Source organism: Scyliorhinus torazame, chromosome 7 (assembly GCF_047496885.1).
Source record: "Scyliorhinus torazame isolate Kashiwa2021f chromosome 7, sScyTor2.1, whole genome shotgun sequence".
NCBI classification, from domain to species: Eukaryota; Metazoa; Chordata; class Chondrichthyes; order Carcharhiniformes; family Scyliorhinidae; genus Scyliorhinus; species Scyliorhinus torazame.
In genome coordinates this window covers 276,129,735-276,152,767 of record NC_092713.1, presented here as the reverse complement: position 1 = coordinate 276,152,767, position 23,033 = coordinate 276,129,735, and the positions used below count along the sequence as shown (strand labels likewise).

Below are 23,033 nucleotides of genomic sequence, written 5' to 3'. Positions count from 1 at the left end.
TACTCCGTTCCCCTCACCTTCGGGATCAACGCCCTTCCCAAAACAAAAAAGTCTATTCGCGAATAGACTTTGTGGACATAGGAGAAAAACAAAAACTCCTTACTCCTAGGTCTGCTAAATCTCCACGGGTCTACTCCTCCCATCTGCTGCATAAAATCTTTAAGCACCTTGGCTGCTGCCAGCCTCCTTCCAGTCTTGGACCTCGACCTGTCCAGCCCTGGTTCCAACACCGTATTGAAATCTCCCCCTATTACCAACTTTCCCACCTCTAGGTCCGGGATGCGTCCTAGCATACGCCTCATAAAATTGGCATCATCCCAGTTCGGGGCATATACGTTTACCAAAACCACCGTCTCCCCCTGTAGTTTGCCACTCACCATCACGTATCTGCCCCCGCTATCCGCCACTATAGTCTTTGCCTCAAACATTACCCGCTTCCCCACTAATATAGCCACCCCCCTGTTTTTCGCATCTAGCCCCGAATGGAACACCTGCCCCACCCAACCTTTGCGTAGCCTCACCTGGTCTATCAGTTTCAAGTGCGTTTCCTGTAACATAACCACGTCTGCCTTAAGTTTCTTAAGGTGTGCGAGTACCCGTGCCCTCTTTATCGGCCCGTTCAGCCCTCTCACGTTCCACGTGATCAGCCGGGTTGGGGGGCTTTTTACCCCCCCCCCCTTGTCGATTAGCCTCCCCTTTTTCCAGCTCCTCACCCGGTTCCCACGCAGCTGTGTCCCCCCCCAGGCGGTGCCCCCCCGCCCATCCCACCCCATACCAGCTCCCCCCTCTCCCCAGCAGCAGCAGCCCAATAGTTCCCCCCTCCCACCCCCCCCGCTAGATCCCCCACTAGAGTAGTTACACCCCCCATGTTGCTCCCAGAAGTCAGCAAACTCTGGCCGACCTCGGCTTCCCCCCGTGACCTCGGCTCGCACCGTGCGACGCCCCCTCCTTCCTGCTTCCCTATTCCCGCCATGATTATCATAGCGCGGGAACCGAGCCCGCGCTTCCCCCTTGGCCCCACCCCCAATGGTCAACGCCCCATCTCCTCCACCTCCTTTCCTCCCCCACCACCTCCTGTGGAAGAGAGAAAAGTTACCACATCGCAGGATTAATAACATAAAACTCCTCTTTCCCCCCTTTTTACCCCCCTCTTCGCCCCCCATACTCGCCCCACCACTTTGTTTCAAACGTTCTTTTTTTTAAAAAACCCGCTCATTCCAATTTTTCTTCCACAATAAAAGTCCACGCCTCATCCGCCGTCTCAAAGTAGTGGTGCCTCCCTTGATATGTGACCCACAGTCTTGCCGGTTGCAGCATTCTGAATTTTATCTTCTTTTTGTGAAGCACCGCCTTGGCCCGATTAAAGCTCGCCCTCCTTCTCGCCACCTCCGCACTCCAGTCTTGGTATACGCGGATCACCGCGTTCTCCCACTTACTGCTCCGAGTTTTCTTTGCCCATCTAAGGACCATCTCTTTGTCCTTAAAACGGAGGAATCTCACCACTATGGCTCTAGGAATTTCTCCTGCTCTCGGTCCTCGCGCCATCACTCGGTATGCTCCCTCCACCTCCAGCGGACCCGCCGGGGCCTCCGCTCCCATTAACGAGTGCAGCATCGTGCTCACATATGCCCCGACGTCCGCTCCCTCCGCACCTTCAGGAAGACCAAGAATCCTTAGGTTGTTCCTCCTCGCGTTGTTCTCCAGCGCCTCCAGCCTTTCCACACAACGTTTATGGTGTGCCTCGTGCATCTCCGTCTTCACCACCAGGCCCTGTATGTCGTCCTCATTCTCGGCAGCCTTTGCCTTCACGACCCGAAGCTCTCGCTCCTGGGTCTTTTGCTCCTCCTTTAGCCCTTCGATCGCCTGTAATATCGGGGCCAACAGCTCCTTCTTCATTTCCTTTTTGAGTTCTTCCACGCAGCGTTTCAAAAACTCGTGTTGTTCAGGGCCCCATATTAAACTGCCACCTTCCGACGCCATCTTGGTTTTTGCTTGCCTTCCTTGCCGCTGCTCTAAAGGATCCACCGCAATCCGGCCACCTTCCTCTCCTTTTTTCATCCGTATCCAGGGGGGATTCCCTTCTGGTTCACCGCACAGTACTTTTAGCCGTTAAAATTGCCATTGGGGCTCTTATTAAGAGCCCAAAAGTCCGTTCCACCGGGAGCTGCCGAAACGTGCGACTCAGCTGGTCATCGCCGCACCCGGAAGTCAGAATTATGAGTATTGATTAGAACTGCTTGAACACTTGTGGTTTTCTGTTTCCAATTGGGTTTCTAATTCAAATTCTTGGGTTCTCCAGGAGTGGTTTTCCACTTCTAGATCGGGTCCCGTCAGGATGTCGCCAAATGTTGCTCTTCATTTTAGCCTTAGTTTAATTGCTCTGTTCTATCACCTTTGCTCTTGAGTCGGCAGGTATTTTTCTGATACCGCCACGTGATTCAAGTCCGAGTAATGATCAATAATCCAACACACCGCTTAGTAAGAGTTAAATCAACGCACATTGATTCTATACAGTAATCAATACTCATGCATAAATTCTACATCTCAGTTACTTCCTACAACTAACAGGCCAATACTTAACTTTGGAAATGGCCCACCAGGTCAGGGAAATGAATGGCCTTTCGTATGGGTTCTGAGCCTGTGGGATTCGAAGCTGGTACAGATCGATAGCTAGGAGCGCCTATCTCGTAGCAAGCGTTGAAGTAAGACTTACGATTTGAGCGGTTGTTGCAGAAGGTCAGCAGAAGGGTGTCGAAGGGTGCAGAGGGGTCGATTTGAACTTGGACTCTATTCTTATAGTCCCCAGGGGCTTCCCGCCTTTTGGCGCCGACCCTGTACCTGGTTCCAAGTGATTGGACTTTGTCCCAATCACTTGGTTCGATATTCTTCAATGCTGGAGCGATTCCTTGATCGATGGGCAGTTTTGGGGTGGTCGTTCACCTCTCTTTGTGTAGGCTCCTGCTGGTGCCGAAAAGTCTGGGTTGGCTTTGTGTGTCTAATTTGTTGCACATTGTTCCCGGGGATTGTTAATTAATATTCAGATGGCTGGTGTGTTGTTATGCTGATGGCTGCAGGTATCGATTCTGTCTGGCCGCCCCAGAGGCGAATACACAGTTTTACCTGCAGCTGCTTGTTTGAGTCCTGTTGGCTGATTTTCCCATCAGCCTTTTCCGTTTGCCATTTTAAATCGGGGTTGGCCATTCTAAATCGGGAGTTAGCTATTTTAACTGGCTACACGCCGATTGTGGGCCAGATCCAGATCTCGACGTCTCCCCAGATGTTTTTGGATCTCGTGAGATGTAACGACAGTTGGGAAACCTGGAAGAGGCCTCTCAGGCGATCTACAGGCAGCATCCCATCCAGATTCTGACAGGATGCGGCTGGTAAATCGCGCCATTGACTCCACATCTATCCTGTCAATCCCCTTTCGTATTTTATATCCCTCACTTGGGGCTTGAATTCTCTGACTGTTGGGATTCTCTTTTCCCGCTGGCAGTGTTCCTCACTCATGGGTTTCCCCCCAGCTTTGGGTGGCTTCAATGGAAAATGCCATTGACAAACAGCGAGGGTAGAGAATTCAGCCACCTGTGAGCAGCTCTCCGCTGAGAAACATACAGCTGGGCGACCGGAAAATCCAGCCCCTAGATCTCCTCTCTGCTTCTAAACTCCAGCGAGGATAGGCTTAAACTGCACAACTGCTCTTCATAAGACAAGTCCTTCATCCCTGCAAGCAATCTGGTAAACCTTCTCTAAACCGCCTCTCCTACATTTATGTCCTGCCTCATGGAAGGGGACCAAAACTGTACACAGTATTCCAGATACAGTGTCACCAATGCCCTATACAGTTGTAATATTACTTCCCTACTTTTATACTGTTCCATTAACAATTAATGCCAAAATTCCATCTGCCTTCCTTATTACCTGCTTTTAAAAATTTGTTTGAGGGATGCTGGCCAGCATTTGTTGTCCATCCCTAATTGTCCTTGGACTGAGTCACTGTCAGTGGTGGGGCAGTTAAGAGTCAACTGCATCACTGGGTGGGTCTGGAGCCACATGTAGGCCATACGGGGTAAGGATGGCCGATTCTGTTCCCTGAAGGACATTTGTAAACCAGGTGGGTTTTTACAACAATCGGCAATGGTTTTATAGTAATCAATCAGCCATTTAATTACAGATATTTATTGAATTCAAATTTTACCCTTTGCCATGGTGGGATTCAAACCCAGAACCCCATAATCCAAAGGGTCTTTGGATCACTAATCTAATGGCAATACCACTACGTCATCGCTTCCCCATGTACCTGCATACTAACTTTCTGCTATTTATGAACGAGGACACCTAGATCCCTCTGCACCAAAGCATTTGAAGCTTCTCTCCATTTCGATAGTAAGTTGCCTTTTTATTCCTCTGATCAAAATGGATATGCTCTCACTTATTGACATTAAATTCCATCTGCCAAATTTTGGCCCGCTCACCTAACCTATCCATATTCATTTCTAAATTTCCTATTTCGTCATTGCAATTGCTTTCCCACCTATTTTAGTGTCATGTGCAAATTTGGCTATAGTACATTCTATCCCATAATCTAAGTCATCAACACAGATCATAAATAGTTGGGCTGGGACTGAATCCTGTGGCACACCACTAGTTTTGGCTTGCCAACCAGAAAAAGCCCCACTCCCTGCTTTCTGTTGGCTCGCCATTCCTCTATCTTAGCTAATATATAACCCCCAATCCCATGGGACCTTACCTTACCTTTTGTGCCGCATCTTAACAAATGTATTCTGGAAGTCCAGATAAACTACATCTACAGGACCCTCATTATCCTCTTTTCTTGTTACATCTTCGAAGAACTCCAGCAAATTAGTCAAACACTATTCATAAAACCATGCCGACTCCGATGGACTTTCCAAATGTCCCGTTACTACTTCCTTGATAATGGATTCCAACAATTTCCGTAGCCAACAATCCTGTCATTGTTCTCCAATCTGGTCCTTCTGCTCAAGTGGTAGGGACGGTACAGCTGCACCACAAGTACTCCTACTTGCAATGTTATAAGGAACAAACTTAAGATGAACCCACTTGCACTTACATCTATTCACAACCTTTCCCAAATATCAACATTTGATGCAGATTTCACTCAATGTCAGACTCTGATGATGGGGCTTTTAGAAGACATAATAGCCCAAAGTGTGGTCTAATATTTGGAAGGAGGAGCGCCTAAGTGGGCCTTGCACTATTCCCTGATCATACTGTGACCATGGCCCATTTCCTATGTCAGTGCCCATGAGCAATGTTATTGCCAGAAAGAGAAAGAGACTGGTTACGGAAACCAGAGGCCCTCTGAAGGCTTGCTAAAGTAGGGTGACTAAAACTATGCTCAATATTCTAATTGCAGTCTAGCCCTTAACTTGTATGGGTTTAATATTACCTCTTAGTTTTATAGCCCCATCAATAAAACTAAGATTCCACATTTATGTAGTTTAGTGTCAGTGTGTGACAGAAGTTGCTAATGTGAACCATCAGCTTTGTTTATATGCTATTTTAGTGGCAGGAGTATGTGTGATAATGGGCTGCTTTGAGTGCAAAGAAGGCTCTTGGAGTTGAGATGGACCTGCTCAGGCTGTGATCTTTTCACAACTGCACCCCAGTCTGACCCTGTGTGCTGTCTACCACCAGTACAGACATCTAAATGCACTGGCAGGACGGACTGACTATTTTGACACCCAAGGAAATAACAATAGTCTTCTTGGCCAATGCAGCAATGTCCCTGTGCTTGGTCCAGCCGAATCTTAGCCATGAATTCTGACAGCAACACTCATCACACCACAGTGGTACCGTAATCCGAGACTAAAACCTTTGGAAAGCTGTGGACATTGAAGGTGAGTCAAAGCTTCTCAATCATTGCTTTGGAGGTCGTAGATGGCATACCGTGTACATCCAGCCACTTCGAGTTGGCGTCGACAAGGATAAAGAACATCACTCCTTGGAAAGGGCCGGCAAAGTCAAAATGGCGTGGAGTCGAGCCCCAGCCATTCCCACAGGTGGAGGTGCGCTGCTGGTGGGATCTTCATCTCCTCTTGGCACAGATTGCCATGCTGGGCACGCCATTTAACTCATGGGTGGGATTCTCCGACGCCGGTGCCATTGGGGCCGGCGTGGTCGGCACAGCGCCGGTCGTGGGCCGCTCTCCAGGCCCCCCCCCCCCCCCCACCCCAGCGATTCTCCGGCCCAAATGGGCCGACTGGCCGTAAAAAAAAAAAACGACTCCCGCCGGCGCTGTTCTAACATGCTCTGAGCCGACGGGCTTCGGCGTTGAAGGGTCTGGGGGCGGCCTGTGTGTGTGTGTTGGGGGGGGGGGCGGTAAGGGGGGTCTGACCCGGGGCGGGCCTCCGATGTGGCCTGGCCCGCGCTCTGGACCCACTAATCGGCGGGCAGGCCTCTGTCTCCCGGCCTCCTTTCTTCCGCGCCGGCACATGTACTCCTGTGCCATGTTGGGTCATGGCAGACGCGGACGAGGGAGACACCGTGTATGCGTGGAAGTCGCGCCGGTGGGACTGCGCATGCATGGGTTCGTGCCGGACCCACAGCGCATTCGCGCATCCCCTAGCGCCCATTCCATGGCTGGATCAGCAGCTGGAGTGGCGTGAACCGCTCCAGCGGCCTGCTGGCCCCCTGTAGAGGCCAGAATTGCTGATCCTGGGGCCGTGTTGACGCCGTCGGGAAACGCAACGACGTTTCCGACGGCGTCAATACTTAGCCTCAGGGTCAGAGAACCTGCCCTGAGTCTATGCCCGGCCACCACACGTAACTGTGGGCAAACACTTTGATCTTAGACACCCCGGGGTGCCGGTTATGGAGGTCCGTAAAGATGGGACCCTGTCCCTTCTTTGGAACCATGATGTCTATCCCCCACAAGGGGATCCCGTTTTCGATACCAAGTTCCACTATCTTTGGCGGAATCACCTTTCGATCGCCAGGTACCGCCCAGGACGCTGGGCCCCATACAGAACAAAGTATCGAACTCGGGCTAGTTGGGGGTCTGTTTGGGTCCATGCCTGCACCTTGGCTGCCGTGATAGGCAAGGTGTCCAGAGTGCAAGGCAGCGCAGACCTGGAGTGTGTTGGTATCCTGGTCGGTAGTGAGACCTGACTCAAGGCGTCCACGTGTGGGATCTTTGTACCGGGTGGTGTTTTAACACGTACTCATAAGCTGCCAGGAGCAAGGTCATCCTTTGAATATAAGAGGACGTGATGTGGAATTGACTAGTCCTGTTTAAATCACCCTAACAGGGGTTTATCATTGGTTAGCACTGTGAACCTGCATCTGTAGCTGTATTGATGAAACTTAACGGCAACACCACAGCTGAACCCTCCTTTTCAATGTATGTATAATATGGGTTCAGCTGCGAGCATCCAGGATGCGAAAGCTATCGGACACTCCATCCCGTTGTTCATTCGATTGTCCAAGATTGCCCCGATGCTGTAGGACAAGGCATCGCAAGTGACCACGAGTGGCTTCGCAGGGTTGAAATGGGTAACCAGGAAGACGAGAGCTGCCTCTTCACATCTGAGAATGCTGTCTGCTGCAGCAGCTCCTATGTTCAAACCTGTCCTTTTACAGGAGCTGGTGCAGGGCAGCCAACAGTGTGGCAAGGTCTGGGATGAACTTGGAGATACCAATGGCTCATATCGAGTTTTGTGAAAGAAAGCCCCACTGGACCCCGATCCAAGGGAATGATCCAGCGGCACCCATTTCCAGTTCCATCAGGATCGGGTGGCCGTTGGCACGAATCGTGATATTTATCCGCGTCACCTTTACTGTGGAGATGCAGTTAGCTGCTGGCAATCACCTGTAAGTTCCTCCCCGAAGTGTGCGCGGGACAGGGAAGGGTGCCCATGCCATGTGGGAAGATAGGCGGGCAGTGCTTGTCATGGCTGCGTCAAGCGCACGTCTTGCAACATCTGGAATCAGGCTCCTCAGGGTCAGAAGAGAGGGCCCGTCCAGCTCTCGGGATCCTTGGTGCTCGGTCAAACTCTCGGCGGGCAGCCACCCAAGGCCTAGGGTCGGGATTTTCTTGCTGGGAGGGGTGGTACACCCCAAACTGAGGACCTCCACCCCTGCAATTCCTGAACCCCCTGCTCCGCACTTTTGTGTGTTAAGGCTATCGCCATGGCCCTCTTGAGGTCTAGCTGTGGTTCGGCTAACAACTTACAGTGGTTTCGGATCCCACTGATCAGCCTATCCCGCAGCATCTCGGTCAGCGAAGCCCTGAATTCGCAATAACCGGCGAGGTTCCGGAGGCAGACCATAAACCCCATCACGGAATCGCCTGAAATCCATTCAGCTGTATTAGAGAGGCAATGTTGGGACGATTAGGGATAGTCGAGGGTCGAGATGCCACCCTAGCAGGGCGACCAATTCCGCGAACAACCGGGGCATGTCAAACTCCTCATTATGTCATAGGCGGACGATGGTCTTGGCGCTCATCCCTGACGATGGCTCTCTGTCCGACACGCTGCGACCAGCCGCTGGTGCCAGTGCCTCACACCATGCGGCTGGCAAGGCCAAGGCTTTCCCGGGGCCCACGAAGGGGGGGGGGGGGGGGGGGGGAGAGACGACGAGTCCGGAGGAGACGGCGCCCGGCTGCAGCTCCACTTTACCCTCGTCACCGGTGTTGGGTTTTGCGGAGGCGACCACGCCTGAGCATAAATACCCCCTAATTTGGGGTGGGGGGGAAAGAGGTAAGAAAACCAACGGTTTATTGAACACAAGGGACTCTCGCGTCCGGGGGTGGGAGGGGGCGGGGTTGATGCCGCTCGTGAAGGAAGCCCCGCCCCTTTCCGCGGGGCCGCCACCCCCCCAGGGGGCGACGGCCCCGCCCCCCTCAGGCCCCGCCCCGCGACTCCGGTTGTAAATAAAGGTAAGTGAATAGGAGGTGGGGGAGGGGAAGGGAGTGAGGCAACCTCAATTCCAGGGGGGGGGGGGGGGGGTGGGGGATAAAAAAGAAACCAGCTGCCGTATGGGAGCAACGGTCTTCATATCCCACACGGCCGACCTCAGCCGAGCCAAAAATCACTTGTCGCTCCTGGTTGGTGTGGGCAGAAAGGCGACGGCGACCTCCGCGGTAACGTTGGTCTCGTCATCTTAAAATAAACCGTCTTTCGCCAAGTGATGGGCAAGATCCCCGGTGCTGGCAGCCATCCTGAAGCGCCGGCTCTGCTTTAGAAAGTCCAGGCGGATTGGGAGGAGCTCTGGGGGGGCGGGCGAAGATGGGATCACAATTTAAATGTGGAAACGATTGAGGTTTAAATGAATTTTTAAATAACTCCAGGCTGTGGTTCCGCTCCGCCCCCCGAAGGTAAATTGCTGCAGTTTGAGGGAAGTCAGTCAGTCGCTCTCAGTCCTCCCGCTGTCACTAACATGCGGGATTACGATGAAATCACCGCTTTCCTCGGAGAATGGGGACCCTATCAGAAAATGATCTTCTTCCTTTTGAGCGCCAGCATCTTCCCCAACGGTTTCTGTGGAATGTCCATAGTTTTTGTCGCCGATATTCCGAAGTATCACTGTTTAATTCCCGGGAATCTCAATCTGAGTGAAGCGTGGCTGAATCGGACTATCCCTCTGAAGCAAGGAAGAGGCAAACTCCAGCACAGCCAGTGCAGACGGTACCGGTTGGATGTGATCAGGAATCTTTCAGCGACGTTTGCCGACCCAGATTCCATCAATATGTCTGAGGTGGAACAGGAGCCCTGTTTGGATGGTTGGGAGTACAGTAAGGATCAGTACATCTCCACCATCGTCAGCGAGGTAAGTGGCTGGAGGAGTACAGTCATTACACTTTGTCGTACTTATAGGTAAAGTCGCCATAGTCCCAGATGACCATAGGCTGCTTTCCCCTTTTGAGAGGGAGAGGTGACTGGTGATAACCTGAGGATCACCACACCTAAGATGGGCCTTAATGAATAACCTCGGCTGGCGTGGGAAGTGAACCCACACTGTTGACCTTGCCCAGCAGCACAAACTAGTTGTCCAGCTAACTGAGTTAAATCAGCCCCTGAGTATAGATTGTGAGGGTATCTGATATATTTAGATACCTTTTGAAAAATTATAGAGGTAGATGTATTTGAATCCAAACATGACCTGGCAACTGCAATTCTTTACCTTACATATATCCTAATGTTTAACTTTGAACAAAGAAAATGACAGCAGAAGAACAGGCCCTTTGGCCCTCCAGACCTGCACCGACCATGCTGCCTGCCTGGACTAAAACCCCCGACCCTTCCGGGGACCATGTCCCTCTATTCCCGTCCTATTCATGCATTTGTCAAGACATCTCTTAAAAGTCACCATTGTATCTGCTTCTACTACCTTCCACCCGGCAGCAAGTTCCATGTTCCCACCACCCTCTGTGTAAAAAAAACTTGCCTCGTACATCTCCTTTAAACCTTGCCCCTCAAACCTTAAACCTATGCTCCCTAGTAATTGACCCACCCTGGGAAAAAACTTCTGACTATCCACTCTATCCATGCCCCTCATAATTTTGTAGACTTCTATCAGGTTGCCCCTCAACCTCCATCATTCCAGTGAGAACAAACCAAGTTTTTCCAACCTCTCCTCATAGCTGATGCCCTCCACACCAGGCAACATCCTGGTGATTTTTTCTGTAACCTCTCCAGAGCCTCCACATCCTTCTGGTAGTGTGGCGACCAGAATTGAACACTCTATTCCAAGTGCAGCCTAACTAAGGTTCTATAAGGCTGCAACGTGACTTGACAATTTTTAAACTCAATGCCCTGGCAAATGAAGGCAAGCATGCCGTATGCTTTCTTGGTGTCTCTTTTGTTTCCTGAACATTAGCTATTTTAACTTGACTGCAACATTGTTCCTGTCTCATAGAGCAGGCATTGTCAAACCCGGGGGCGCGGGTGGGTCATGGGCGGGTGTCGGGAGGGTCGCGGAGCCGTCCGTCGCGGCGCTCCCGATCGCGCAAATCTGCGCGCAACAGCCGCAGCAGCAGGCTTTTAAGAATCCCGGCTGCAAGGGGCCTTCAAAAAGTCCGTGAACATGTAAAAAATGCGGCCGCACTGCGCATGCGTGCCAAATCATCGGCGGCATGGGCAAAACTTTTTTTTAAACAGTCACAGCTTTTCATTTTACAAGTTCGGGGGAGGGGGGGTTTATTAATTTATTTTATTCATTTAATTTTTTGTTTTTTTCATTTATTCTTTTTTTTTACAAGTTTGGGGGAATTTTATTTGACACAATTTTACAGGAACAAAATGCAGAACTTTGGACAGTTGGAGACTCCATACTTTCCGACACCGGAAGGTTCAGCTTCATCCAACAGGTTCCATTGGAGGAGCGTGTACGAGGGCCAAAGGGACCCAAAACCATTTCCTCCATTTTTGTCAGCAGCAAATAAGGTAAGAGAAAATGGTGGATCGCGAAGGTTGACCGGCGTGGGTCGCGAAGTTCGGCCGGCGTGGGTCCCAAAGGTCAGCCGGGTTGGGTCCTGAAGGTTGGCCAGTTGGTAAAAATGGGTCCCCGGATAAAAAGTTTGAAGAACGCTGTCACAGAGCACAGAAAAGGTCCTTCGGCCCATTGCATCTGCGATGCTCAAAAACAGCCACCTAACCATTCTAATCCTCTTTTAAAGCCCTTGGCCCATAGCTTTGTATGTCCTGTGATCGCAAGTTCATTTACATACTTCTTAAGTGTAACTTTGCTCCATCTCCAGTCCAAGATGATTTGTGTAATTTACTAAAATTTATGTTTTGCAATCCTATCTTCAATTGGAAATTTGAGTTCACAGTCACAGATTCTACAATCTTAAATTCAGGGCAGGGACTGTGGAATACAGTTTAAATGTTGCTAATTAATCGCCCCCTCCCCATGCCCCCATAACCATTGACTCCCTTTTCAATCAAAATTCATACTCAGCCTTGGATATTGTTACGGCTATTCAATCTCCTCAGTTGGTCACAATAAAGGTGTAAGTTTCTTTTTCACAAGGATATGTTTTTCCAAAATCAGACTGTATTTAATTCATTAAGCTGTGAACAATAAGGTGGCAATCGAACAAAATTTTCTTGCGCCAAAGAAGGAGCAGAAAGTAGTCAAGTCGCAACATCAACCATTTGACCATTATGCCAACATTAACCCCCCTCCACCATACACACACATATTAAATATAAGTGTTATTTGGTTGTCCTTGAGGCATAGATATTAAGCACAGCAGCCAATTTGGATTAGGTGGTTTCGTGGTTGTTGTCTGAAGGGGAAGATTTTGCAATTATTGAGAGATTTTCATTGGGAATTTTCTGGTAAAGTGGTCTTCTTGAACATGATGGGCTGATATACCTCAGTGGGCTAGACAGCTGGTTTGTGATGCAGAACAAGGTCAACAGCGCGGGTTCAATTCCCGTACCAGCTTACCCGAACAGGCGCTGGAATGTGGTGCCAAGGGGCTTTTCACAGTAACTTCATACTTGTGACAATAAAAGGTTATTAATATTAATTATTCCAAGAGTGCAAGGGAGGTGAGAGAGCAGCATTCAGCCGCTGAAGACTTTTGTGACACTGCCTTTGTCTTTTTCAATCTCTCTCAAGTGGCTGGGCAGTCTTGCCTTGAAATGTTTCCCTTATTGTGCATATCAAACAATTTTGGGATGTGCCAGTCTGTGGCAGGCATTGTTTCAATATCCAGCACTTTACATTTTTAATATCCTTTCCATCAACAGTTGCGAGTTTTGATAGGTGGCTGGATTATCGGAAATGTCGCTCTTCACACTCCCCTGAGAGTGATTTGTTTGTTTCTTACTTTCACCTTGGAATGTTGCCTTGCATGTTTGAGCGTTTTGCTCTGTCTCAGTTAGAATTGCAAAGCTTCCAGTCAGTTGAAAGTTGAAACATCAGGTTTTACAAAACTAAAGGGGCGGGCATAGCTTTGTGACAATGAATTCAATTACTCTGATTCAATGTTCGCTGGGGAGTAAATTCCAAACACTAATGTTATGGGCCAGGGTTTAGAGAACACCGAAGTATATCATGGAGTTCACCTGAGGACAACTTTTAATAGATTTTGGTTATGGGTAGCACAAGGGTCCACTCTACAGGTGTTATGCAACAGAAACCTTAAGTATTTTAAAAACAAAACAATGTTTATTCTATGAATTCAGTCAACACTTTATAAACACACAGTAAACAGTTTATCAACTACCAATACTGATAATCCCCACAGATACAATACTCAATAGGTAACCCTTAATAACTTTCCAAACAACATCCATAAGTCAAATAGACTCTTTTTAACAAAGACAGCAGGTTTGAAATCTCTACAGAAAGCAGGTATCACTTTTAAATTATCAAGTGATCTGAACACCTTTTTAACATACAGAGAGAGACTCCAACATCCTTGTAGTCTGAATACAGCTTCCAGCTCAAAACGAAAGTAAAAGACAGAATCACATTCCAGCTCCCCACACACAATGACATCACTGCAGCCATTTGACAAAACACATTTTTCTCTCACATGACACCTCCCCCCCCCCCCCCCAAGAAAAAAAACCCCATCACTTTCCTTTCAGAAATATTGACAGTAAATATACATTTAAAAAAATAAAACAAAACACGCAAACATTTCTAATAACGTAGTCCATTTTAGTTCTTCTTCGTGCAACTGGAATCCCTCTTGATTGATAGTCTCTTTGGACAAGAAAGTCTCTGCACAGTCCATCCATTTCTTTACGCCTCGGCATTCCTCTTTAAGGTCAGATACTTTAGTTCAATCCGATCACAGAGCCCTTTGTAATTCTCCAACACAGGAGCATTGGTTATCACAGCCTTTAGTCCTTCAAATACCTGTTGACACTCCACCGTCCACTGAAATTTGCGATGCTTCTTTAGGAAGTTTGCCAGTGGAGCGACTGCACTGCCAAAGTTCGGCACAAATTTCTGGTAAAATCCACTCATGCCAAGAAATCACATTATTTCCCTTCGTGTCGAGGGTATTGGAAACTCCTCAATAACTTTTGTTTTCACATCCCGTGGGACCGTTCGACCCTGTCCAGTTGTATGACCAAGAAAGTAACATGGGCTTTTCCAAATTCACTTTTGGCTAGGTTTATCACCAAACCTGCCTCTTGAAATCGATCGAATAACTCCATCAGATGCTTCAAATGTTCTTTCCATGTCTGACTACAAATTATCAGATCGGCGATGTATACCGCACAATTGGGTAATCCTGAAACAACTTTGTTAGTTAACCGTTGAAATGTGGCTGGGGCGATTTTCATGCCAAATGGCATCTGGAGTCACAAAAGCTGAAATCTCCTTTGCCCTTTCGGATAAAGGTACCTGCCAGTAACCTTTCAGTAAATCCAGTTTGGAAATAAAAGTTGATTGTCCCATTTTCTCAATGCAATCCTCCAAGCATGGGATAGGATAAGTGTCCATTCTTGTAACTGCATTAACCTTTCTATAGTTGAGTACTGTCCGGTTTTGGTACCATCACTGTGGGTGAGCTCCATTGGGTGCAACCCACTTCAATTATGCCATTTTTAAGCATACTTTCAATTTCTTTGTTAACCTGTGCCAATGTTAAAGGGTTTAGTCTATATGGATGTTGTTTAATTGGAACAGCATTTCCCACATCTACATCATGTATAGCCATTTTAGTACTTCCCAACATATCTCCACAAACCTGCCCATATGATATCAATAACTCTTTCTGGTCAGTTCGTATTTCCTCTGGAAGGTAGCTCAACAATTGATCGCAATTTTTAAGAACATCCTCATTTTCCAATTTAATTTGAGGGATGTCAAATTCAAAGTCATCTGGATTTGGTTCTTCACTTTGAGGTAGGTTCATTAAAACCTACTCCTTTGCTCTCCTTCCCTTTCAAAGTACCTTTTAAGCATATTCACATGACACACTCGGTGAGTTTTCCTTCGATCCGGCGTTCTTACCACATAATTCACCTCACTTAATTTCCTGTCAATCTGATAAGGTCCACAAAACCTTGCTTTTAAAAGTTCACCTACTACTGGTAACAATACTAAAACTTTATCTCCACTGGCAAAACTACGATCTTTTCCTTTCTTGTCCGCTACCCGTTTCATCAAATTTTGTGCAACTTTTAAATGTTGCCCAGCCAATTCTCCTGCTCTATTTAATCGTTCCCTGAAATATGACTCATAATCCAATAATGTAAGTTCCGACTGCTCACTCACCAATTTTTCCTGAATCAATTTAAGTGGTCCTCTTACCTCATGACCAAAAATTAGTTCAAAAGGACTGAATTTGGTTGAATCATTAGGTGCATCCCTAATTGCAAACAGTACAAATGGAATTCCTTTATCCCAATCCTCTGGATAATCTTGACAATTAGCCCTCAACATTGTCTTTAATGTCTGATGCCACCTTTCTAAGGCTCCCTGCGATTCTGGATGGTCTGCAGTTGATTTAAATTGTTTTATTCCTAAGCTATCCATAACTTCTTTGAATAATCTTGAGGTATAATTTGATCCTTGATCCGATTATATTTCTGTGGGTAGTCCATATCTAGTAAAGAATTTAAGTAACTCATCCACAATCTTTTTAGCTGTAATATTGCGTACTGGAATGGCCCCCGGAAACTAATAGACACATCCATTATAGTCAAAAGATATTGATCCTACGCAATCAATTAAGACCCTTGTAAAAGGTTCCTCAAATGCTGGAATGGGTATTAAGGGTGCTGGTTTTATCATTGCTTGAGGTTTCCCTATCACTTGACATGTGTGACATGATCGACAAGATTTAACTACATCTTTATGTAGTCCAGGCTAATAAAAATATTTTTGGATTTTAGCTTGAGTTTTCCTTACTCCCAAATGACCACCCACTGGTACCTCATGTGCTACTCGCAACACCTCCTTTCTATACCCCGCCGGCAATACCACTTGATGAACTTCTGCACACTTTTCATCCGCCTGCATATGTAAAGGTCTCCATTTTCTCATCAAGACATCACTTTTACGGTAATAACGGTATACACTCAGATTCCTCTTCCGTGTATGCTTTCTGATACATTCATTTTATTTCTATATCTTTCTGTTGTAACTCTGCCAATTTTCCTGAACTAAAAATATCTGCTCAAAATGAAAGTAACTGACAGTATCACATTCCAGCTACACCCACACAATGACATCACTGCAGCCATTTGATAAAACACACTTTTATTAAAGGGACTTTAACATGACATAACTCTCCAGAGAGAAGAAATTTGTCCTCATCCCCACCTTTAATAGGCGATCTCTTACTTTGAATGTACTTGATGAACTGCCAAGGGAAGCGTTGGGGCAGTCAAATTTGACCAATGGTGCTGTTGCTGGAGGACATGACAATGGCAGGTGCAGCCGTTCCATCCACTTTCAGTGGACCCTGTATGATGTATGACACGTGTACTAAATGGTGACTGTCCACGGAATGTGACATTGTACAGCTTCTCCCACTGATTTGGTGCACAGTCCACAAACTTAACAATGGAGATCCAGTGAATGCCCAAAAGCATAAGGAACCCACCCCCCTCTCCTTCTCATTTAGCACTTAAGGCATGATCCAACATCATTATGTGCTTTTGGCTTAGTTTTGCTCTTGCAAAGTTTGTAGAAGCAGCTCGGAATTTTACTGATTTGTTGGTTTTGGAATGGAGAGTTGCTGCTGACAAGGAGTTCAGAAGTGTTTTGTGACTTGTTCACTGAAAGGCAGTAGCACGATGATTAGAACTGTAAATGCAGTCTCTCTTGATCTATCGATATGGAACTGAAGCTGCAAAAATGAAAAGCTGAGCACAGAAGAGAAAGGAAGACTTTCCACAGAAGGCTCTGCCCATATGTCTTCACCAGCACTCCTTCTGCCTGCATTCCACCTTGCTGCCTGCATGCCAATGCCTTAGGCCCCTACAGTTCACCAATGCCATAGTCACAAAACTATGCTGCCTCTTTCAACAGGATATCCAGCCTCACAGCAGGGTGAAGATGGCACTGCCAGTTGTTGTCGATGTAACTATCGTTCTCAACTTCATGGAAATAAATATTTCCAGACAGGAGTGGGTGACATTGCCAACCTTCCCCAGATTCCTCTTTTTTAAACTTGCTCATGGGATATGGGCATCGCTGGTTAGGCCAGCATTTATTGCCCTGAGTGCCCTTGAGAAAGTGCTAGTAAGCGGTCTTCTTGAATCATTAAAGTCCATGTGATGTTAGTGTTGATAGGGAGGTTGTAGCCATGAACGAGTTGCAGTATATTTCAAAGCCCGGATGGTGTGAGATTTGGTGGGGACCTTGCAGCTGGTGACGTTTTTGTGTACCTGCTGCCCTTGACTTTTTCAGGCAACAGAAATTGTGGGTTTGGAAGGTGCTGTCAAAGAAGCCTTGGTGTATTGCTGCAGTGTATCTTGTAGCTGGTACACACTACTGCCACTGTGTGTTGGTGATGAAGGGAGTGAATGTTCAATGTGGTCATTAGGGTGCCAATCAAGGTTCTTCAACGTTGTTGGAGCTGCACCCATCCAGACAAATTGTAAGTTTTTCATCAGACATACATTATTACAGTCATACATACATATATACGTAACATACAAATTAGGAGCAGTAGTAGATATCTTGTTTTTTTTGATCCTGCTGCACCATTCAAATACATCAGTCATTTTCAAACCCAAGGTCGTGGGGCCTTGCGCTGTTCCCAATCACGGGAAGTGCTCAACGGCATAACCTGCTTTCAGAATGCCAGCAATTCTATGCATGCATACCCCTCAGCGGTATGCAGGCCCAGAGCCCAGCGAGGCACAACGCCTCCTCCTCACGTCAGCGCGCTGACCCTGCCTGGAGAGGTGGCAGAGAGCAAGTCACGTGCCCTGTACGCTGATGTCACGAGTTCTGGGCATGTGAGAGAGATTCCTCCATTTTGCAGCTGCCAGCCATGCTAGTGTGAACTCCAGGGACTCTGGTGAACAACCCGTGAAGAAGAAGCTGAAAGCAGGAACAAAGCAGTGGAAACAACCCATGACGAAGAAGCTGAAAACAGGAACAAAGCAGTGGAAAGATGATTACTTAATGTTATTAATTGTGTCACTGCAAATCAGGATTTATAGTTAAAGTTCATGTGTGTTATATGTAGGGAAGTACTGGCAAATGAAAGCTTAAAACCCTCAAAACTTCAAAGACATTTGAAAGACCAAGCATGGCGAGTTCGAGGACAACCTCTTTATTTTTTTCAATGGATGCACTGAGAGCTTAAATCATTAGCTGGAGTCATTATCAGAAATCTAACATTGAATAACAAAGCAAGTGAGATCGTGAGGACTGTCATGTGAGAGTACCTTTTAAAAAATGGGTGTTTATAACTGGGTGTGTATATAAATATCTGTAGTGAGAGTACTTTTAAGAAATGGGTGTTTACTACTGCAATGGTGTCAGAGAGTGGGTGGAGCTGGGCTGCCTGTCAGCTTTTTACTTTCGTCTTGGGCTGTTTGCTGCAGGGTGTGTTTTAGTTTCGTTTTCAGAGCTGGATAGCTGCAGTCACAGCCAGAAGGTGTATGAAACTCTCTAATCTAAAGATTGTAAATCGAGCCTGGTGATTTAAAACTAATAACAGTAGTGACTTTAACCTGATGTGCTTCTGGTAAAAGGTGTTTTAAGTCGTATGGATGTTAAAAGGAAAGCTTAAAGGATTACTTAGTGTTGTATTCTTTGGGGGTTGTATTGGAATTAATGGTTGCTAAGATGTTCACTGTATGTATTAAAAAGGTTAACTTGAGTTCATATAATAAACATTGTTTTGCTTTAAAAAATACTTTTCCATTTCTGCTCTATCACACCTGTAGAGTGTGCCGTGTGCTCCCCATACCACAATCCATTAAAAGTTGTGGGTCAGGTGAACTCCATGATACAGGGTTCTTTAAACCCTAGCCCATAACAGGACCAAGAAGACTCACCTATCACATAACGGTGAATGAAAATGGTGGGTTGTGAAGTTTGGGTGGCGTGGGTCCCGAAGGATGGTCAGTTGGTAAAAATGGGGAAAAAAGTCTGAAAAACACTGAAATAGATCATGGCTGATCTGATTGTAACCTCATTCCCACATTCCTGATAACCTGTCAACCCCTTATTAATCAAAAGTCTATCTGTCTCCTTGTCTCTGTCTCAAATGAGTGACCCTCGATCTTGAAACAATGACCCACAGTTCTAGATTCTCCAATGTGAGGAAGCATACTCTCCGTATCCACTCTGTCAAGACCCCACCAGGATCTTAAAGGTTTTAATCAAGTTGCCTCTTGTTCTTCTAAATTGCAATGGATACAAGTCTAACCTTTGCTCACAAAACAATTCACACATTCCTGGTATTAGTCTAGCAATTCTTCTCTGATCTGCTTCTAATACATTTGCATCTTTCCTTAACTAAGGAGATCAATACTGTACACAGTACTCCAGATGTGGTCTCACCAAGGCCCTGTACAGCTAAAATTCCCCTCACAATAAACAATGACATTATAGTGGTTTTCCTATTTACTTGATGCACTTACATACTAACCTTTTGCAATTTGTGCACTCGAATACTCAGACCCCTTTGAATCTCCCAGAGCTCTGAAATCTCTCCCCATTTAGATAATCTTTTACTTCTGTTTGTGCCTTTAAATGGTGGAAAGACTTTGGAGAGTTGGGAAGTGAGTTTTTCTTTGTCACATAATACCCAGTCTCTGACCTGTTTATGCATCTACTGTATTTGAGGATGGTTCTATAAGTTTCTGGTAAGTGCTAATCGCCATCATGTTAATGCCCTTGAATATCGAGGGGAAGTGGTAGATTCTCTCTCTTGGAGATGGTCATTGTCTGGCATTTGCTGCTTTTCAGCCCAAGCCTAAATGTTGTCCAAGTCTTGCTGTGTTTAGGCAAGGTCTTCGGTGTCTGAACAGCTGAGTGGAACTGTTAACACTGTGCAATCATTATGGAGAACCTGACCTTATGATGAAGCAATTGAAGATCAATAGGGAGAGGACGCTGTCCAAAGGAATTCCTGCCGTGGTGTCCGAGGACAAAGTTGATTAGCCTCAAGCAACCATTCTATCCTCCTTTATTCTGGTGTGGAGATGCCTGCCTTGGACTGGAGTGAGCACAGTAAGAAGTCTTACAACACCAGGTTAAAGTCCAACAGATTTGTTTTGGAACAAACCTGTTGGACTTTAACCTGGTGTTGTGAGACTACTTGCTGTGCTCCTAGCTGTGACTTCAAGCATGTGAAGAGATGTGCTCTCGATTCTCACTGACTTAAATTATACTTGGATTCAAATACTGCCTTGAGGTTGACTGCAGACACTGTTACCTCACATGTTTTGCCATGTCCGGACCAATACTGTAATGAGCTCTGGAAGTGAGTTGTCCTTGAAGAACCCAAGCTGACCACCGGTAAGCATGTTAATGCTGAGTGAGTGGTGCTTGATAGCATTGTGGTGACCCTTTTCATTACTTTGCATCCAGGTGCTTCTTGATTTCACAAAGTAAATAAGATTGACTGCTGTGATGTAGGAGTCCTCCGAAGGAGGCCAAGATGGACTGTCTACTTGACTTTTCTGGCAGAAGACTTGTAAACCTCAGCCTTGTCTTTGTACTGGATGTGCTGGACTCTACCATCTTTGAGAATTGGGATAACGATGTGGCCTCTTCTTCCTTTTTATTTATTTCATGGTCAGCCACCTTCATGGCTGAGTGTGGAGGGACTTCAGAGGAGCCAAGACATCAGCAGTATTGTAAGTTACTGCCTGAAATGTCCAGAAGACATAGGAGCAGAATTAGGTCACTCGGCTGTAGAAGCCAGGTATTTCGAATACAACTAGTATAGGTAAAAGATAGCTGTTTAAGCATAAATGTTGAGCCCCACTTTTAATACCCATTTATACAGCATAATTCACTTATACTGAAGTCCGTTGTTCTGGCAAATGCATATTTTCAAAGACAGTGTGACATTAAAAAAAGCACAGTTGCAAGATAATTTGACACTGTCTTGTGCTAATTGTCAAGGTCAAGGGATTGAATACACAGCAACATGAAGGCACCATTGTTCACAATGCAGATAACAGCTGGGTCAGAAAAGCTGATGTTGCACATTGAAGATGGACGGCTTGCCATCAAATCAAATGTGTTTGAGTCTAACCCAAACCAATTAGGATTATATTGGGGTGTAATTAGATGACTTAAGACAGATATGAAAGTGTATAACTAAAAAGTTTCTCCCCGCCATTTTGGGGTTTTGTTGTCTTTGTGAGTATTGTCTTTGTAGGTTAGGTTTAGTTTTTAGTGTGTTGTCTGTGGTGTATTGTCTTTGGGGGGGTGTTGTGCTGTGTTGTCTTTCTGTTAGTTTAGTGTTTTTTGCCTTTGATTCTAGTCTCCATTTTAGTGTATTGTCTTTGGGGGTGTGTGTGTTGAGGAGATGTCTTTGTGTTGTCTTTCTGTTAGTTTAGTCAGTTTTGTCCTTTATAGTCTCCATTTTAGGTTTGGTTTAGTTTTAGATTTTAGGTTTATGTCTTTTGGGGGTTGTCAGTCTAACAGTCTGTGTCAGTGATGTTAGTCCACTTTTGACTTTGAGTTTGAGTTTAGCTGAAGATTAGCTTTCTCTCTCTCTTCATGTTTCATTGCCAGACTTTGACCTTTTAAAAGTTACTTTCGAGCTGTCTGCCTAAGCAAAGAAAGATAATGTCTGTAATTCTCTGAAAGCTTCGAATTGTCTACGAATTGCCTTTTAAATGACTTTCAAATTGTAATCAAGCGACTACAAATAAAACAATTCTTTTTGGCACCTGAGGAGTTTATACTGCAAATTTCTGCTGAGTTCCAGTATTCGCAAAGTGCTACTGATAACCGAATAGCAGAGATGATATAAATTCCTTCAACTATACACAGTCGAATAATACAAGGAATCGAACAACTTAACACAGTCTACAAATAGTACAAATCTTACAACTTGTCGTATTGCGCCAGGACTTGATTCATCAACTAAGCTTCCCCCAAACTTGGCGTGGTTCGACAGGTTAAGATCCCTATAAATTAAAGTTTCCTTTAATCGAGTCTGCTCCGCCGTTCAATCATGGCTGATATTTTTCTTATCCCCCATTCTCCTGCCTTCTCTCCATAGCCCCTGATCCCCTTTATTAATAAGAACCTATCTATCTCTGTCTTAAAGACACTCAGTGATTTGGCCTCCACAGCCTTCTGCGGCAAGAGTTCCACAGATTCACCACCCTCTGGCTGAAGAAATTCCTCCTCATTTCTGTTTTAAAGGATCGTCCCTTTAGTCTGAGATTGTATCCTCTGGTTCTAATTTTTCCTACAAGTGGAAACATCATCTCCATGTCCACTCTATCCAGGTATCCAGGCTCGCAGTATCCTGTAAGTTTCAATACTTAGAAAATAGTATATGCCTCCATTTCTCCTTCCAAAGTGCATAACCTCACACTTTTCCACATTGTCTTCCATCTGCCACTTTGCCCACTCTCCTAGCCTGTCCAAGTCCTTCTGCAGCCCGCCTGCTTCCTCAATACTACCTGTTCCTCTACAGATCTTTGTATTTTGTGCAAATTTAGCAACAGTGCCCTCAGTTCCCTCCTCCAGATCATTAATGTATATTGTGAAAAGTTGTGGTTCCAGCACCGATCCCTGAGACATACCACTAGTCACTAGCTGCCATCCTGAAAAAGACCCCTTTTATCCTCACTCTCTGCCAGTCAACCAATCCTCTATCCATGCCAGGATCTTGCCCTTAATACCATGGGATCTTAACTTATTCAACAGTCTCCTCTGCGCCCCCCCCCACCCCCCAGTTGAATGTACAAGCACAAAACCTTTGTTTCTGTGATTTTAATTTGGAGCTTCAAGTTCTGGGGAGTGTTAGCAGGTAGTAGTGTACACTGTCATCTGTCTTTTTAACATTGGCAGATTGTGCAGCAACACGGTTCTAATTGATTGTTTAGGTTCCGAATCTGTGAGAATTCATG

At 46.2% G+C, this 23,033-nt stretch overlaps 1 protein-coding gene and 1 long non-coding RNA gene across 4 annotated transcripts in view; both read left to right on the top strand.

Annotated features, from left to right (window-relative positions):
• The first annotated feature begins 9,015 nt into the window (after nucleotides 1-9,015).
• LOC140427053 (organic cation/carnitine transporter 2-like) overlaps nucleotides 9,016-23,033 on the top strand; it is a 332,051-nt gene continuing 318,033 nt past the window's right edge. For 2 of the 3 annotated variants that reach the window (XM_072512506.1, XM_072512505.1), the window contains exon 1: nucleotides 9,016-9,813. In XM_072512506.1, coding sequence (XP_072368607.1) covers nucleotides 9,424-9,813 — 390 coding nt within the window. In that variant the 5' untranslated portion in view covers nucleotides 9,016-9,423. The remainder of the gene's footprint in view (nucleotides 9,814-23,033) is intronic. The other variant, XM_072512504.1, reaches the window with a different exon arrangement.
• On the top strand, nucleotides 20,843-21,838 carry LOC140427054 (uncharacterized). Its single transcript, XR_011948377.1, has 2 exons — nucleotides 20,843-21,438; nucleotides 21,559-21,838. It is a non-coding gene; the product is annotated as an uncharacterized lncRNA (long non-coding RNA).